Below are 17,966 nucleotides of genomic sequence, written 5' to 3'. Positions count from 1 at the left end.
ATGTTTAGGTTGTTTCAACTTATTAGTTATGAGAAGCAATTCTGCAATAAATATCTTTGTACATATACTGTTGTGTATATCCACAAGCTATCTGCCTAGCAATGTACTTTTAGAACTAAATGGAATATGCAGTTAACATTTTGAAAAAGGATTGACAATATGCTGTCTAAAACAAGATTGTACAAATTTATACATTTATACTCACACATTTTCTCGTTGAGCTAGATCAATGTGTTATTAGTGTTTTTATGAAATTCAATTGAGAAAATATATATTTAGCATAAATCTCTTGAAACATTGAAGAACATATTAACAATCCAAAGAAATAATCTGCCATTACACAACCCTATTTCTTTATAACTAATTAAACAGTATGGGCTTTGAAAAATAGATAGACTTGGGTTCAAGTCCCAGCTTTGGCACTTAGGACCTCTGTGATCTTAAGCAGGTTACTTAACTTTTTTAAGCCTTAATTTATGTGTTCTCTTTGCAAAATAAGAAAATAATAGTGCCTATCTAATAAGGTTATTATGAGAGTTAGTATACAAAGTGTTTATTGAAGAACCTAACAAGAGCGTATACTTGATAACTCATACTGTATAACCTAAGTGATTAATAAATGAATATATTTACCTATATTTTCAAAAACCAACAGTGAACACTAAAAATTCCCAATGATGAACTGATTTTTATTTTCTCTGAGTCTTTCAATCCTAAGAATGTAAAATCTTTACCTGAATCCCTCACAATCATGAAATGTTGATTTGTGAGCAGAGATTCCCATAGAACACAATTCATTCTGGCTAAAAGAAGCTTGGAGAATATGAAGTTCTAATTAAAGAAGAGATCTTCAATAATAAGGAAATTTGGGTTTAGGTTTATCAGATTACGATGTTATGTTCTTTTCTACCTATGACAAAAGAAAACCATTTGCAAGACAGCATTTTAATAATGATGGCTGATAGCTTGTAAACATTGTTAACTTGGGAATGGCTATAAAAAGCAAGCATAAAACTTCAATGTTGAAGCTGATTTAAAACATTCCTTTTAATAGATTCTAAATACCAAGCTTTCCTAGACGTATGATCACCTCAAATCTCTCTATATAGGAAATTGTAAGTGCTCAATTTGAGGCATCAAAAACATTTAAAATAGACACTGCAAAATGTATCTGTAGTTTAAAGGTCAAATTTATTAAGAGATTAAGAGATGTATTATACATGGACTATAAATACTGCACAGCTGACTTTATTCACAGTCAAGTACAGAGATACAGTGAGTGCCAACCTATTTTGTGGATACTCTTGTTCTTTTGTTCCAAGAAAAGTTTGCGCCATAAGACTTGGACTTGGGTTTTGGAATCCGTCTCTCTTCAACGTCATAGCTCCATCCTAGGAAGAAAATAAAAACAAAAACAAACCCACAGGAACAGAATTAAAGAGGATCCCTAATAAACACATCAAACAGAGGCTAACTTTTATAATTTAATGTTCACTTATCATCAGGAGTAAATGTCAACACATCTGAAATATAAATACTTACTTAGTAATTCGTTCCCTTATAATGCTATGTGACAAGAGGGCCCAAAACATTGCCTGAAGATGATTTACCATATCTCAAATTAAAGGTATAACACATGATTCAATTTCTCCTTGCTCAATATTCCTTTCTCAATTACTGATATCTATGAATTATGTAAAAATTTCCATTCCTCTATGTGGTTTAACATGTGACTTCTTTAATGAGGAACACTGAACAATATAACCTGTCTCACTGTTCTTCTAAAAGCTAGTGTCTTTATGATACTTTGGAACTCATCTGAAGGAATTTTACACATATTTATATCCATACTTTATATAGATGTGTTGCCAGGAAGTTCTGAATCAAATTTGAGGGAAAAATAATAGCTTAACATTTATTAAGTGCTAACTATAAACCACAAGAGACAATATAGTGTAATAGTTAAGGCACAGGCTCCAGAATCAAGCTGTCTAGATTTAAATCCTGATTCTGTATACATACATATGTACATAAATCACAGAGTTGAAGTGGACCGTGAGAGATTACCTGGTTCAGCCCCTTGAACTTTTGACAGGCACCTGATTAAACTCAAAAAGTTTTTCAACATTTGTTTCAAGGGCTATCTGTATTAGTTAGAATCACATGGAAGTACTTGATAACAATACAAGGCCTGAGCAAAGAAGCCTACTGGATCAGAATCACAGTTGGGGGTCTAGGAATCTGCACTTTAATCATAAATTCCAAGAAATTTTAATGCATAGAAAATTGAGAACAACTGTCCAAACTGTCTCTTTTCTTCTGAGAGTTTATTCTCTTTTTCTGTGGTTCTATAATTTTGAAATTATGTCTGCCTATTCTGCTTTAAGACCTGTTCTTCAGTTCTCCAAAAATATGGAGAACAACAAAATCAACATCTTTATCTTTGAAAATATAATGAAGTCACCCTTCTATTCCCCTGTATCTTTCACTTTTCTTCATAAGATCCATTTTTCCATCCCTGTAATTTACCATTCTTCTCTCTCAGGACTTTCTTTAAATAACTCATCTTGAAACATCTGCTTCATGGCTGAATCATATGGTCATGTATAAAATGTCCAAACTGAATATTATATAGTCTAATTGAGCTTCCTGATCTTGTGCATTCTAAAGAATTCTCATATCACAAGCATAGTACTTGCTGCCATGAAGCTTACAACTCAATAGTCCTTAGTTAGAATTCAATTTTTCCACAAAAGTGAAGCCTATAAAACGCAAGTCATCAAAGTTATTCTGCTTCTATTGTCCAAAAAAGGAAAATGATAACATTTAACAGAATAATTCAAATTAATCTTTTGAACTATTTTCTTCATAGAGAAAATTACATTCCCACTGCAAGAACTCCATTCATCTTCAAGGAAAGTCCAGTAACGTATAGGAAATTTGAAAGCCACAAAGCAAATGAAATATCAGTATCCAGGAGAGAATATATTTATTCAGTTCACTTGCTCAATATAACCTTACTTTCATAGACTAGAGAAAATGTTTTGAGTACTTTCCTACTCATTAAAAAAAGGTGAAAAATTATATCTTACTTTAAGAGAAGCTAAACTTATAAAATGAATATATTAACAAGTAGTTATTTCCATTTCAAAAAATTTACTGAAGGGCACAAGCAGAGTACCTACTACCTAAGGTTGTCACAAGGATTAAACAAGTTAATTCATGTAAAGTAATTAGAAAGCCCCTGGTACTTAACAATCATTTATTTAGTTCTATGAGAAAAACTTTTAGAAAACCTTATATGAATTAATATTATTCCCTTTGTTCAGCTGAGTAAACCGAGGCTCAGAAAGGTTAGATAACTGTAACTAGCACAAGGTCACTAAGCCAGGAAGGGGCAGAATCAGAATTTGAACCTAGACAGCTTGATTCTGGAACCTGTGCCTTAGCTATCATGCTATATTGTCTCTTGTGGTTTATAGTAAGCATTCAGTAAATGTTAAGCTATTATTTCTCCCTTAGATTTGATTCAGAACTTCCTGGCAACACATCTTCTATATATGTGAAGTATGGATAGAAATAAATTTCCATCACATTGGAATCCATTAAATTTGAATTCATGATGCTTTGGGTACAGTTAGCTATAATTTAACCTAGTTATTAACTATAGAAAGGAGTTTTGGTCAGCAAATTAAGACTGTTATCTGAGCATGATAGCTTTGACATTATAAACTTTTCAAGCACTTCCCACATTAATCAGCAAATGATGCTGATAATTAGAAAAAATACTCAATTCAATAAAGCAGATATAACAATAATAATTAATATTTATTGAGCATTTGCTATTTGTTTAATAAATATTGATTGCCTACTCTGTGTCAGGGACTGTTTTTAGACACTGGAAGTAAACCAGTCAATAAAACAAACAAACAAAAAAATCACAAACTTCTTGAAGTTAGTAGGGGAAGAGAAATTAATAAGTAAATGCATAGTATACTAAGTGCTAATAAAATAATACCTAAATTAAAAATACACACTATACACTAAGGAATACTAAGGAGAAATCATTTTGGATGGGTAGACAGGGGAGCCTGCCCTCCCTGAGGAGGCAACATTTGAGTAAAGACCTGTTGGAGGTTAGGGAGTGAGCCATGTGGATGTTTCGACAAGACATGTGATGTCAGGCAGAGAAAACAGCAACTGCAAAGACAAGAGCATGCCATCTACTAAGTGCTTAAATTGTATTTTTACTGAGTTTTTAAAAAATTTGGCTTATAGTTTGCTTATGAGGTCGGTATTACATATACCTTAATTTTATATTAACTTATAACAAAAAAATAAAGCAAAGAGAAAATAAACAGGCAGACTAAAGTTAAAGGGCTGATAAGTGGCAAAGCCATGATTTTAACACGGATTGATTTTAAGCTATGCACCTAACTACCTCTTAAATAAAACTGCATTTCTTTGAAAATATGCTGTAATTGCAATTTTTATGAATTTTACCCATTTCCTTTCAATCCATGTAATCTTATATCTTCTTTTCCTTTTATTAAAAAACAAATGTTGAATAGACTTAAGAAGCCCTGGAAAATAAGTCTATGTTCCTCCCATATTCTCCCCACCCTCACCTACCCCCAAATGTGAAGGAAAGAAATGGTTTCTGGAACAGATTCTATGTCTGGTTATTATGATCACTGGCAAGTTACCCAAGATTTCTATAATCTTTTTTTGCCAAATGACAGGTGAGGGAACCTATGTTCTCTCTCCCTCCACTACCTCCCAACACATACTCTCCAGCTCATTAAAGACATTATGAAAGAAACTGTAGAAGAAATGCAAAAGCACTTGGAAATATTTAGGAACTAGTACTATACACAAACATATACCTGGTAATCACTCTCATTCACTCAGTTACTTTTTCAGCCATCAGGGAGAAAAATAATTCTTTTACTATATCAGAACTCAGACATAGATGTACTGTCTGTTCTGGTTATGGAGCTTCAAAATGCTGTCAGGGTCACTGCAATGTGAGAAGACTGGAGCTCTATACACATAAAAGAACAACTGGTTTGGGTTTTCTCCTGGTAACTAAGGAGTGAGCTGGCTCCTGGGAATTGTGAGCCAGATTATAGTTGCTGTTGATGGTGATAACAACAATAAATAGAAGTACCAAGATAGGGATTGGAATGTGGACATGCAAAGCTCCCCCTGGAAAAACAAAAATACACATGGAAGAAAGCTGCATTTGCTAATAGGATCCATCTCTATTTTATACCTCTGCCACAACAGGATCCATCTCTATTTTATACCTCATCCTAACCTCATGATTGTTAGGATGTATAGGGAAAAAAGTTTCTTTCCCTCACATTTTTCTGTGGAAAACAACTTTGTTCCCAAAGCTGCACAAGCAACTGTGCTTCTCTGATTAAGTAAAAGCAAAGGAAACTGAAACTAAAGTCAGAATCTACATAAGTCTCTCTGGATTTTCTAGCCATCATTCAGAAAACTTTCCTACTAGGTAGGGATGTCATTATAATGAAAATTTGCTCTTTTGGGGGATACTGTTAAGGATCTGGTCATATTTCTAAGCATCTAAGAATCCCCCTCCAAAGTGTTTACAGTGCCTAGATAAGCAAAGTTACTGGTCTCACTATACTTTGATATAAAGGTTACTGGAATGAGCAGTGAACTTCAGCTAAAAGGACAAAATAACTCTAAGAATGACTTTTGAAAGGATATTGAACATGTGTACTCAACAATGGGTAAGTTAAATGAATTAAACTCATTTTACTTCACACTTGAAACTTGTTCCTAAAAAGAAAGAATGCAATATATCTTGCAAAAAATAGAATGTAGAAATTTAGGAATGAAATCTTACTGTGAAATATTTAAATTTCTATAAGAATTTCTTTTTCAACCCTAAATAAACTTCTTTCTTTAAAAAAGAAATAATTCAAACTTGTGTTTCTGAATGAGATCACAGAAGTGAAAATACTTGCACTCTCTGAAGTATGCTTATATAAAATGAAGGTGTAGTCTACAATGACAATGGTCCCATATGGTGTCCTATTAGGATGCTGAAAACCAGCCCTTGCTCTTCCCAGCTGTGCAGCAGAAGAAGATCAAAGCAACTGAGTCCAAGGCAGCTGCCCCAGGGATAGGGTAAAGCTCCCAGGGCTGTGCCACTTCCCACTGAGGAAAGAAGCCATATGGCATGGATTAGCCACAAATCCAACCACCAGCACCTAAATGATGAGAATCTGACTCCCTTTGCTGTTGCACACACTGGAATGCTTTCGCAGAAATATTTTGAGCTTTAAGCCCTAGTGTCAGAGAAGTACCTCTAGCAAATGCTCTAGTAAACTTAAAATGTGATCTTTAATATCCTATGCCCAATTTCTTTTTCAGAAATATGCCATTTTATTTCATATCCAAACTGTGATTGGGATATTCTACTTCCTATGATATGCATGTTTGGTGTAATCTTTTTAAAATCCCTCCCCGCCAAAAGCCTCTGAACAAAACCAGACCACAACAATTAACTTATGAATTCCATGTATGAGGCAGAAAAAGAAAATTAATTCCATTCATTTTTATTTACAGAACCATTTCATTTATGATTCAGTATGCAAAAATACAGAGAAACATTCATCAGTTCTTTTATTGCTTGTGAAACGTTTCACCTCTACTAACCTTAATTCACATCCTGTAGAAGGTCTTTTTCCTCTAATAACCTAAACTCAAACCCTGACATTAATTCAGAAGTGAATAGTTTAATGATTTTTCCTACTCTGCATTTCTGCACAGAGCAAGAGCCAGCACATAATTTGGCACAAACTGACATAACTGGCAGTCCCTGCTAATTGAGGCATGGGATCAGAATAGCAAAGCTTAGGGAGGCCAAAGCGAGGTACACTGGTACTTGGAAGGTTTCAAGATTCCTCACCAGGCTACGTACCCATATAATACCGGGCTGAAAGCAAAGCATAAACCTAAAATATAATTTAAAGGGGGAGGCGGGTGGATAGCTTTTCAGGAATTATACTTTAAAAGTTCTTCTACTTTGAAATTACCAAGTATCTAATATGGTGGAGGGGGGCGGAGATGGGGAGGAAGAGGAAATTCAGAATAGTTTGAAAGTATCTTAGACTTTCTTTTAGAAAATATTATGAAAAAGAAATAATAGGGTTTTGGATACACTGGCAAAGCAATTCTTTTCATGAAAATTATATAAAATGATTTAAATGAGCAAATAAAGTGAAAACATGAAACATCTGAAATATTTATTAGATTCTTAACACCCTACACCTGCTACAGCTGCGACACATCTAAAAACCAAAAAAACCTATTGATGTGATAGTCAATGTCCCCCTTAAATTTTGTCTTTTCAAATAATATACTTGCTATATAGTATTATTATTCTTATTTCCAAAGCAGTAATCAGAATCACAGTATTCTGCATTTGCCACAAAGTGAACCAGAATATTAAACAATTATTCCAGCTTTTGTGTTCCAAAAGTACATTTGAAAATCAGTCATTAGAGATTTAGAACACATTTTTTTCTGGAGAAAGAAACTATATACAAATAGCCAAAATCACTCCCAGAAATTTGGATGTAATTGGTCTGGGTTGTGGGCAATGCGTAGGGATTCCCAGAATCTTATTCAACCCTTGATATACTCGGAACCTCATTAAGCTAGTATGTGTAATACTACCACTATGAGAAAAGTTATTTCAGAGTTCCAGCAGGGTATCTAAGAAATACATCTCTATCTCAGGAGCCTTTGCAGTCAAGTTGAACATTTTCCTAGCCACAAAACAGCCAGGACCTGACAATGGAAAATGGGAGGAAAGAGCTATATAGAAAAAAAAAAAAAACTTCGTAAATTGTAGGTACAAATAATTTTCTTTATTTGCAGATTCTGTATTTTTGAATTTGCTTACTCACTAAAATTTATTTGTAACCCCCAAATCAATACTCACAATGCTTCTATGGTTATTTGACAGGTACAGAATGGCAAAAAATTTGAGTGACCCACATACATGTTCCTAGCTCAGATCAAGAAAGGTAATGTTCAGCCTTCTTGTTTCAGCTCTCATACTGTAAACATTGTACTTTCTGTGGTCTATTTGGTGCTACATCTTTTTTCTTTTTTTGCATTTTTGTGCTTCTTGTTAATTTCATTGTTTAAAATGGTACCCAAGCATAGTGCTGAAGTGCCGTCTAGTGTTCTTAAGCACAAAAAGGCTGTAAATATGCCAATATGTATGCTAAATAAGCTTCATTCAGGCATGAATTATGTGCTGTGGGCAGTGAGTTCAATGTTGATGAATCAACCACCTATATTAAATAAGGTATCTTTATTTTTATTTTTATTTATTTATTTATTTGAATTTTGAAATTTTTCATTTGAAGGTAATCTTAACGCTATTAAATTCACAAATATGCTAATTTAAATATCCAATCCTATTTATCTAAAACACACATTGCAAACATACAAATATCTATTCTCTCCACATGTCAGCGCCCATTCATATCATGGTTTGGAAATGGGGAGAATAGATTCCCCTTAAACTGCAAGTCAGCAGGTGTTTCTTTACAGTTAACTTTAGCAAAATTCATACAAAATAGTAATTAACAATGATCTTCTTTACTTGTTAACTCACAAGGAAACACCTTCAAAACTGCATTTTGTTAAAGTTTTCTGTACTAAAATGTAGAAAAACTGAACTACACAAATATTGAAAAGTTAAAAATTCCTTAATTTTTTATTCCTGGTACCACTACCACAATTTACAGGGCAATATACCTGATGTAATGAAAAGAAAAAGAAAGAGACAAAGCTACAACAGATAAAAGACCTCAGGAATGTACATCTAATTGACACTACATTGCATTAATCAATAGCTGCACTTTTTGCAAACTGTGGCTATGACAGTCCTGAACAAGAAGGGTTTCCTGTTTAAGCTGCAGTAACTTTTCTGACTATGGATCATCGTTCCTTCTGTGGGAGATTTTTACAGTTCCTCTAATGCATTTGGGACGACTGTCTCAAAGTAACCTGCAGCTTTCCTGACAACTCCTCGCTCTCTCTCCTGCTAAGAACTGTAGCCCTTTTCTGCTGTTTTTAGAACCTTCTGCTACCATATCCACCACTTCCACCACCATATCCATAACCACCACCATAGGGACTGCCCGAGCTTCTTCCACCAAAACTACCCCCTTTCATGGGTCCATAATTTGATTGCTGTTGTCCACTATAATTTCCAAAATCATTATAGTTCCCACCACCACCATAGTTACCACCACCAAAATTTCCTCCTTCATTGTAACCGTCATATCCTCCACCACCGCCACCATATCCACCACCTTGGTTTCCATATCCTGGTCCACCACCACCATAGCCCCCTCTACTACTATAACCAGGACCACCTCCATAGTTGCCACCCTCACCTCCAAATCCATTATATCCACCATCACCTCCTCCATAACTACCTCGGCTGCCACCACCTCCACCACCATAGCCTCCTCTTCCACCAAAGTTTCCACCACGGCCAAAATTACCTCCACCACCTCCAAAATTTCCTCCACGACCCATAAAGTTGCCAGCTCCACCTCCACGACCTCTTTGTGATCCAGCAGACTGCATCTCTTGTTTAGAAAGAGCTTTTTTCACTTCACAATTATGCCCATTAATAGTGTGGTATTTCTGAACAACAATTTTATCAACTGTATCATGATCATCAAAAGTTACAAAAGCAAATCCCCTCTTTTTTCCACTCTGCCTGTCTTCCATAACTTCTATGGTTTCAATCTTGCCATATTTTTCAAAGTAGTCTCTCAAATTATATTCTTCTGTATCTTCTTTAATACCACCAACAAAAATTTTCTTCACTGTTAGATGGGCACCAGGCTTTACCGAATCCTCTCTAGAAACAGCTCTCTTTGGTTCCACTACACGCCCATCAACCTTGTGAGGTCGAGCACACATTGCTGCATCCACCTCTTCAACACAAGAATAAGTCACAAAACCAAAGCCCCTGGAATGCTTTGTCTGAGGGTCTCTCATTACCACACAGTCTGTGAGTGTGCCCCATTTCTCAAAATGTTCTCTTAAACTATCATCTGTAGTTTCAAAGCTCAGTCCACCAATAAACAGTTTTCTCAACTGCTCTGGTTCCTTTGGATCATGGCCCTCCATTTTGAGACTGGACTCGCCTCTTCCAACTCGAGTTCAATATAAATAAGGTATCTTTAAACAGAAACACACCTTAAAAAAAAAAAAACATACATAAAATAAAGTTATGTATTCACCAGTTGATGGAACAATGTGACCAGAGGCTCACAGGAACCTAACCTAGGAGCAATATTTCAGTATTTGCTAATTAAGGGTTCATGGTGACTTCATAGAATTATGAAAGATTACTGACTATTGTAATTGATAGATACATAAATTCTGTCTTTTCTCAGTGATTTAATTGACTCCCCTCAATCCAGTCCTGGAAAAACCAGTTTTGTCTCCATTTGCAATTCATCTCAACATTCCTTTACCTCATATAAATTTGTGCTGTTTTTACCTGTCCTTTGAACTGTTTATAACATGTGCCTGGTTCCTATGTATCATATGAGTAAAATAAATTCTTCAATACATGTTCATTTTATATCTAGTTAGAGTCATGATTCTTTTAACAATTTTTCTGGAAATTTTCTAACAATTTTGGAGGTACCTCTGGAACATCCAATAGATTCACCAACCAAAGGCAGGCAAACTTCTTTACCAAACGGTGCACTTCATGCTTAAGCCCACACAACTCTTTTCTTGGCTCCAAGACTTGAATTCAAAGCAACAAGTAATCAATCAGCTCTGCAGCAGACACCACCTGGTTCCTCTAATTCAAATCTATTCTGACATAGTGTCAGATCCCATAAGTTTAAGAGCTTAGTCACCAAAACTGTCCCCACTACAGATACAGGTTGCAAGTCCAGGCCTCTGGAACTTCTGAACAACCAGCTATAAATTGGGGTTTCCACAACCCCCTTTTTGAGTTAAATTTGCTAGAGCGGCTCACAAAACTCAAGGGAACACTTACACTTATTGGTTTATTATAAAGAATATTACAAAGGATAGAGAAGAAAAGATGTTCAGGGCAAGGTATGGGGAAATGGACACGGAGCTTCCAGACCTCCCCCACCAAAAACCAGTACACCACCCTCCAGGAACCTCCACGTGTTCAGCTATCCAGCTCTCCAAACCCCCTTTTGGGTTTTATGGAGGATTCATAACATAGGCATGACTGACCAGATCACTGGCCATTAGTGATCAACTTAACCTTCAGCCCCTCTCCCCTCCCTGGAGGTTGTGGGGTAGGGCTGAAAAATTCCAACCCTCTAATCCTGCCTTGGTCTTTCTACTGACCAGCCAGCAACCTGAAGCTACCTGGGGGCTGCAGGCCACAAGTCAACTCATTAGCATACAAAAAGACATCACTTTGGAGATTCTAAAGATTTTAGGAGTTGTATGCCAGAAGAAGGAGAAGAAAACCAAATATGTATTTCACAATATTACATTACGCCCTAAAATAAAATGACTGATTGTGCCAGAATGAGAAAGAGAATGGTAAAAGACAAAACCTGAATGGATATAAAGTTCTATAAGGTTTGCAGAAAGGACATTTTACTTACCTTGGATTATAGTATGCAAAAAAAAGTCTGAACAGCTATGAAATGTGTTAAAATCTTAGCAAAGTTTGCTCAGTTTTGATGGGCTTGTTTTATTAATTTATGATTTACTGTCTTCACCTACAACATGAAGTGTTTTTCTTTTGTATGTCTAATCTGCCTAGAATGCAAAGGTTGCATGGCTTATTGGGATAACTTTATAAACTTTATGATGACTTTATGTCTCTGATCACTTATGTAAGAGCTAAGGTTCTTTAAAGTCATATTACCTACTATGTTAATTTTTATAAGCTTTACTGTGACTTTGAAATGAGTAGCCAAGTATTTCTCAGGCACCCATGATACTATATCTATCCTAAGTGTTCATATCTTCTGACGACTTTTGATTTTTGCCTTCCCAAACTTGAATCCTAAATGTAAAATAAAATAAAACTCTCAGGATATCTTTGCACCTAAAAGTATCTGAGATTCCCCAGAAGGCCTCTGGAAAATCACGAAGATTTTATTAATCAGCTGCTTGGGAAGAGTTGTTAACTATGGGAAGAGTTGTCAAGTCAGAAGATATACTTAGCCATCCTGAGGTTAAATTTGATGGGCAAAATGTTATTAATGTAATTATTTCCAAAATTGTGTGCTATATGGTAAGTTCCTAGAGATATGTCAATACCCTCTCTGCCTATTATATGTTCTATTTATTAGAGCCCTTGTACTGCTTTGCCTGATAATAGACAATAACAATATAGTTTATCAGGCATAATTTCAGTTATTTTTAAAAATATCAACACACTTTTACTTCTTGAGTTTAAATCTTGCATCTTCTAGTCCAGTACATGTCATTGGGAATCACATCACTTCTTGAGTTTTATTAATATATAGATATTTAGGACCTACTCCAGACTTTCTGAATCTCTTTACTTGCTATTCTTGATATACTTTTGGTATATTTTTACTATCTGCTTGGCATATTCATGGTATATTATGTCTCAGGATTATTATATAGTATCCCAAGATTTTGTTCACTGTAAATCCTATGTTCATCTATTTTTATAAATTAGATGAAGGTTCACTGTCTTCTTTGAAAATAGGTTTAAATAATTATATTTGCAGATATTTTGTCTACAACTTTTTTGGATTGACTTTAAGTTTCACTTTTGAAAATTATCAGTAATGTTAACTATGACATTTTAAGTCTTCTATCATCTGCAGATTATTTTGTTTTGTTTTGTCCTGTTTTACTCTGATACTTCCAAAGCTCTTGCAATCAGCTACGGGCCACTATATTTCATCTTCAACAAGAAATGACTGTCTTAGAGCCCTGTGGAAAAGGACTATGTCAGGTACTTTGAGGTACAGGCTTTTGATGCCATCACTTAATTTTAAGACCATATTAGAGAACTGAGTCAGTATTTTCAAAACTCTAGGCAATAAGCAGATAAATTTATGATCCAATGGAACAAGAATTAATTATACAGGACTGAATGAACCGATGAGGGATGACTGTGCTCTTATGTTTGGAATATTGTTGATACTGTGTTAATGTTCTATTTTTTTGACATATAAGGAAGCCCCTTCTCTTGATATCTATAACTGATTACAATTTTAGTAGTCTGCTTTGTAAATTGAAATGAATTATTTGTAAATGATATCTCATTCTCCCTGTGTGATCCCTCCAGAATTTGGAAATTCTTACTGAACATTCTTATTTTCATAGCAATATAGTTATGTGTATATGTTCAATAACGATCTGTCTTCCTTGAAATTTAAAATACTGGCTATATTTAATCAGATATAACCAGACACTTTTAAGGAACTAAGGTTGACTTCATGGAGCCAATGCTTACAAAGTCCTTCGAGGAAAAGTGGCCTGACACCTGGCTTATAGGGATCCCATTCTTACAGGTAGTAAAGAACCTTAAGATATTTTGGGGATCTTGAAAAGAAGGAATTTGCCCAAATTAATAGGTAATATAGAAGAATCCAGTGGCAAGTCTTTTAAAAATCTAACCTGAGATTCCTTACGGAAACTTTCAATGAAGCAAATTTAACAAAGCTTACATGACAAATTAACACTGTTACAACTATGTAAATAATCAGGCCAAATATCAGAGCAATCTTATTTTGGGATTGTGAATTATTTTCTTATCAAAAAGGGGGAGGAGTAGAAAAATTTTGTTTCAGTGGAAAACTATACATTATCTCTAGAACACCCTTCCTTTTCCAGGTTATCAGATTTTAGCTCAGTTCCTTGTCTTACAGCTATTTGGCAACTCTTTTTAAGTTGCACACAACTGATACATATGTAAATTCTGTCCTATGTCCTATTTAATTGAACCCCCTGCTCCAAAAAAAACCAATTTTGTCTCCACTTGCAACTCATCTCAATATTCCTTTATTTCGATTGGTGCGGTTTTGACTTCTACTTTGAACTGGTTATAACATCTGCCTTCCTTATATCATATGAGTAAAATAAATTCCTTTACTTCCATTTTATCCCTGCATGAGACTCATGATTCTTATCTTCCTTTTCAAAGTTGTTGTTGTGGCCCAGAAAGCAATACTCCAAAGTGAAGCCCTAAGAAGCAGCCACAAAAAGTTTTTCTCTGACCTTCTCCTGCCTTCCTGTCTCTCAGCCTCATCCTCCCCTGAGGCAAGCCATAGAAACTAGAATCCCTCTTCCCCAAGGCAGTTGTAGATGTACTTTACCCCCCATCCCATGTTGGAGCTGGCCATAAGGAAATTCTCTGACCTAACTCTTCTGATTGTAGGTCATAAGACTCCCTTTCCAGAAAGGGTCCTGCCTCATACCCTGGAGGAATGAATGTTACACAGAGAGGACCAAGAAGAATTTGAACATAACAGGCCTTGCTGGGTTTCCCCACTCAGTGTATTAGCATTAAATTACATGTTTCTTGTTCAATCACATTTCTGCATGGCTGTGCCTGCTTCATAGAACCTAAACATAAATATGGACAATTTTCCATATATCTTTGGGTCTTTGTTCTGATGGTTCTGGTGTCACAAAAGTCTATGATCAAATACAATTTGTTATGCCTTTTCTTCATATTAATCTTTATTTATCAGATGATTTTTCAGAGAATCTTTAGGGGGTTGAAGGGATGTCTGCCCTTGGCCCGCACACTGTCTTCTAACAGATATACGGATGTGAGGTTGAGAATTTTCATAAGATGGAAGCCCAAACCTTACTGATGGTGTCCACTTTGGGGATAATTCTAAGTCCTGAGCTGCATCTTCAATTCTACCTTTCTTTATTTTCCTGGATCCAGGGTGGACCTGTCTTTTTCCTTCCCTGCTTCTACTACTTCAGACACTCCCCAGTAGACCCACTATGAATGCAGTTTCACAGCTTGTCCTCTGCCCTTCTATTCCGGAAAGAAACCCTCCTTTACTTAAAGAATTTCAAGGAGATTTTACAGCTAACAACAATGAGAAAAACACAGGTGGTAAAATGACATACCTGAGGAAAGTCACAAAGTTTCAAATCAGATCAAATGGGGAGAAAAAAAAAACATTTCTGGTTTTTATTGACACGTAAATGTAGTAGAACCTAGTCTTCTACATCCACATTTTCCACAGCTGTCTTCCACCTTCTCTCTCCATGATGCAGCTTCCTCTCCTCCTTCCCATCCTTTAACCCCATCACATACCACATAATGTAAGGAAAGACAAAAGCCACATGAGTGAGAAAGGTGGGTCTTTTCAGTACACAAAGAACTGAAGTAAGGTTCACCAACATGTCAGAGGAAACCTCTGATATTCTCTTTCGCTTTTTACAAAGAAAGGTTATCTTTGAAGAGTTTCTCTGAAAAAGATGCTGAGCATAAAGGGAGATGTTTAGGATGAGGCCCTGGGGTTAAAGCCAAAAGATACAGGGGTTATTAACATTTTCTTTGCTTTGTTTGTGAGTATGCCGTGGGAAGGGAGGGGAAAGGCAAGAGTTGGGAAAGTGGAAGGTGGAGAGCAGGGGGTAAAAGAAGCCATAAGGGGCATTCAGTCTTCTTTCCCACTCCCCACTTTCAGAGAACCAGCCTTCTACAGGAAGTGTGAGCAGAGAGAGCTATGCAGAAAAGACAGAGCAGAGGGGTAGCTGCAGGAATTATCAATAGCAGAAGGAAGAGAAATTCTTTTAGTCTCAGAGACGAGGGCATTCTTACATAAAAAGATGAACCTGCACAATACCTTAATTGGTTAAGAAATTGAAAATAGAATATTAACAGGGAATTTATAATATAATATAGGTCTTCTATTTTATTCCATTATTATATATGAGTTTCCACTTATCCTTGACTTATACTGGGTAAGAGTATCTGAAGAATAGAATTGTATTTCCTAAGAAGTACAAAATTTGAACTTTACAAGTTGGATAAGATTTTCCTATTTCTCATATTCACTACAGAATATATACGCATGAAATATTTATAATATGTATATAATGTATATCCTGTATATTGCTAAGTACTTTAGATCAGTGCTGTCCAATAGAAATATGTGAACCACACATATAAATTTGTCTAGTAGCCACATTAAAGAAATAAAAAGAAACAAGTAAAATTAATTTTAATTATATTTTAGCCCAATATATCCAAATATTATCATTTCAAGATGTAATAAAAATTAGTGGAGATAATTTATTTTTTTTCCTATTAAGTCTTTGAAATCCAGTGTGCATTTTACACTTACAGAACACATCAATTCTAATTAGACACATTTTAAGTGCTAAAGCCACATGTGGCTAGTGGCTACTAGATGTAGATGATTAATTTTTAAGATCTACTAGCATCATAGTATCACACAAAAAAAGCTCTGGACTTGGAATCCAGAAACTTGGGCCATATCAGGAGCTGTGACTGATGTTGGGCTTGTTTTGTTAACTTCTCTGGATCTCAGTATTCTTATCAAGGGAAGAGCTTAGAACAAATAATATACAGTTTGGAAACAACTCTAATATTATGAAATGATCATCTTAAGTATGCTGCAATACACTTCAGGATATACTCAGGATATACTCAAAATAAGTTCCAAATTAATTTGACAGAAAAATATTTATTGGTTGTAGAGTATTTTACAAACATTAAAATATAAGAAACTGCTGATCATTCTACCATAGTTTTTCTTCAGATTTTTAATTAGAGGAAGTTAACAGTTCTTCTAAAAGATAGAACAAGTAGCCACATTAAAGTGATTTTTTAAAAAACTAAAACATAATCTGGAGAATAACGTACATCATTACTAAATTCAACAATATTTATTGAGCACATTAAAAGATAAAGATGAATGGGACTTGGTGTTTTGCCAAGTAGGTGCTGTACGGGCCAAGGGAAGACTTCTCCTTCAACCCCCTGAAGGTTCTCTGAAAAATCATCTGATAAACAAAGATTGATATGAAGAAAAGGCATAACAAATTTTATTTGATCATAGATTTACATGATATGGCAGCCTTCAGAATGAAGTCCCAAAGACACAGGGAAAATTGTCCATATTTATGCTTAGGTCCTATGCTAAAAGACTGGGTAGGGAAACATAGCAAGGCCTGTCTGTTCAGATTCTTCTTGGTCTCTCTGTGTAGCATTCATTCCTCCAGGGTATGAGGAAGGACCCTTTCTGGAATGGGGGTCGTATGACCTACAATCAGATAAGGTAGGTCAGAGAACTTCTCTATGGCCAGATACAAGACAGAAAGGCAGTGGGGTGGGGGTGGGGAGATCAGAGTATAATTTTAGTTTTTATGGCTGGCTTTGGGGAAAGGGTTCTGGTTTCTAAGACTGCCTTGAGGAAGAGGGATTCTAGTTTCTGTGGCTTGCCTCAGGGGAGAATAAGGCTGAGAGACAAGAGGGAAGGAGAAGGTCAGAGGAAAACTTTGCTTTTAAGGCTGCTTCTGAGGCCTTCACTTTGGGGTATCACTTTCTGAGCCCCAACAGTGGTTATAATCCAGTAGCCAAGATAAAATATTACAGTTTGAGTACGGGAACTATGCCTTATTTATTATCCGTACAGCTTAGCCACACAGTGCTGGCAAACAACAGGGTGCTCAACATATTTCTGTTTGAATGCAACACAAAAAAAGTAAAATACAAAGCCATAACATAAGAGCTGTAGGAAAGGATCAAATTATTGTGGAAGTTAAAAGGAAGAGAAAGCTCATCTGCTGGTGGTGGGAGATGGAGGTGGGGGAGGGAAATTTTAAAAAGTGTTCAGGAAAGGAGATAACAAAATCTATAAAACAGATTTTGAAGACCAGGCTGGAGTTTTATAGGCAGGAATAAGGAT

The 17,966-nt window shown here is 35.6% G+C and overlaps 2 protein-coding genes across 3 annotated transcripts in view; both read right to left on the bottom strand.

The window, feature by feature from the left end:
- Window positions 1-1,172: 1,172 nt before the first annotated feature.
- Window positions 1,173-17,966, bottom strand: part of NDUFS4 (NADH:ubiquinone oxidoreductase subunit S4) — a 115,927-nt gene continuing 99,133 nt past the window's right edge. The window contains exon 5 of one of the 2 annotated variants that reach the window (XM_063087431.1): window positions 1,173-1,391. In XM_063087431.1, coding sequence (XP_062943501.1) covers window positions 1,288-1,391 — 104 coding nt within the window. In that variant the 3' untranslated portion in view covers window positions 1,173-1,287. The remainder of the gene's footprint in view (window positions 1,392-17,966) is intronic. The other variant, XM_063087432.1, reaches the window with a different exon arrangement.
- LOC134369747 (heterogeneous nuclear ribonucleoprotein A3-like) lies at window positions 8,752-10,203 on the bottom strand. The gene has a single exon (XM_063086431.1). The coding sequence runs from the start codon at window positions 10,201-10,203 to the stop codon at window positions 9,130-9,132; it is 1,074 nt and encodes a 357-aa protein (XP_062942501.1). The 3' UTR covers window positions 8,752-9,129.

Source organism: Cynocephalus volans, chromosome 2 (genome assembly GCF_027409185.1).
Source record: "Cynocephalus volans isolate mCynVol1 chromosome 2, mCynVol1.pri, whole genome shotgun sequence".
NCBI lineage: Eukaryota > Metazoa > Chordata > Mammalia > Dermoptera > Cynocephalidae > Cynocephalus > Cynocephalus volans.
Note: the sequence above shows the minus strand (reverse complement) of the source record. Positions and strands in the feature narration are given on the sequence as shown.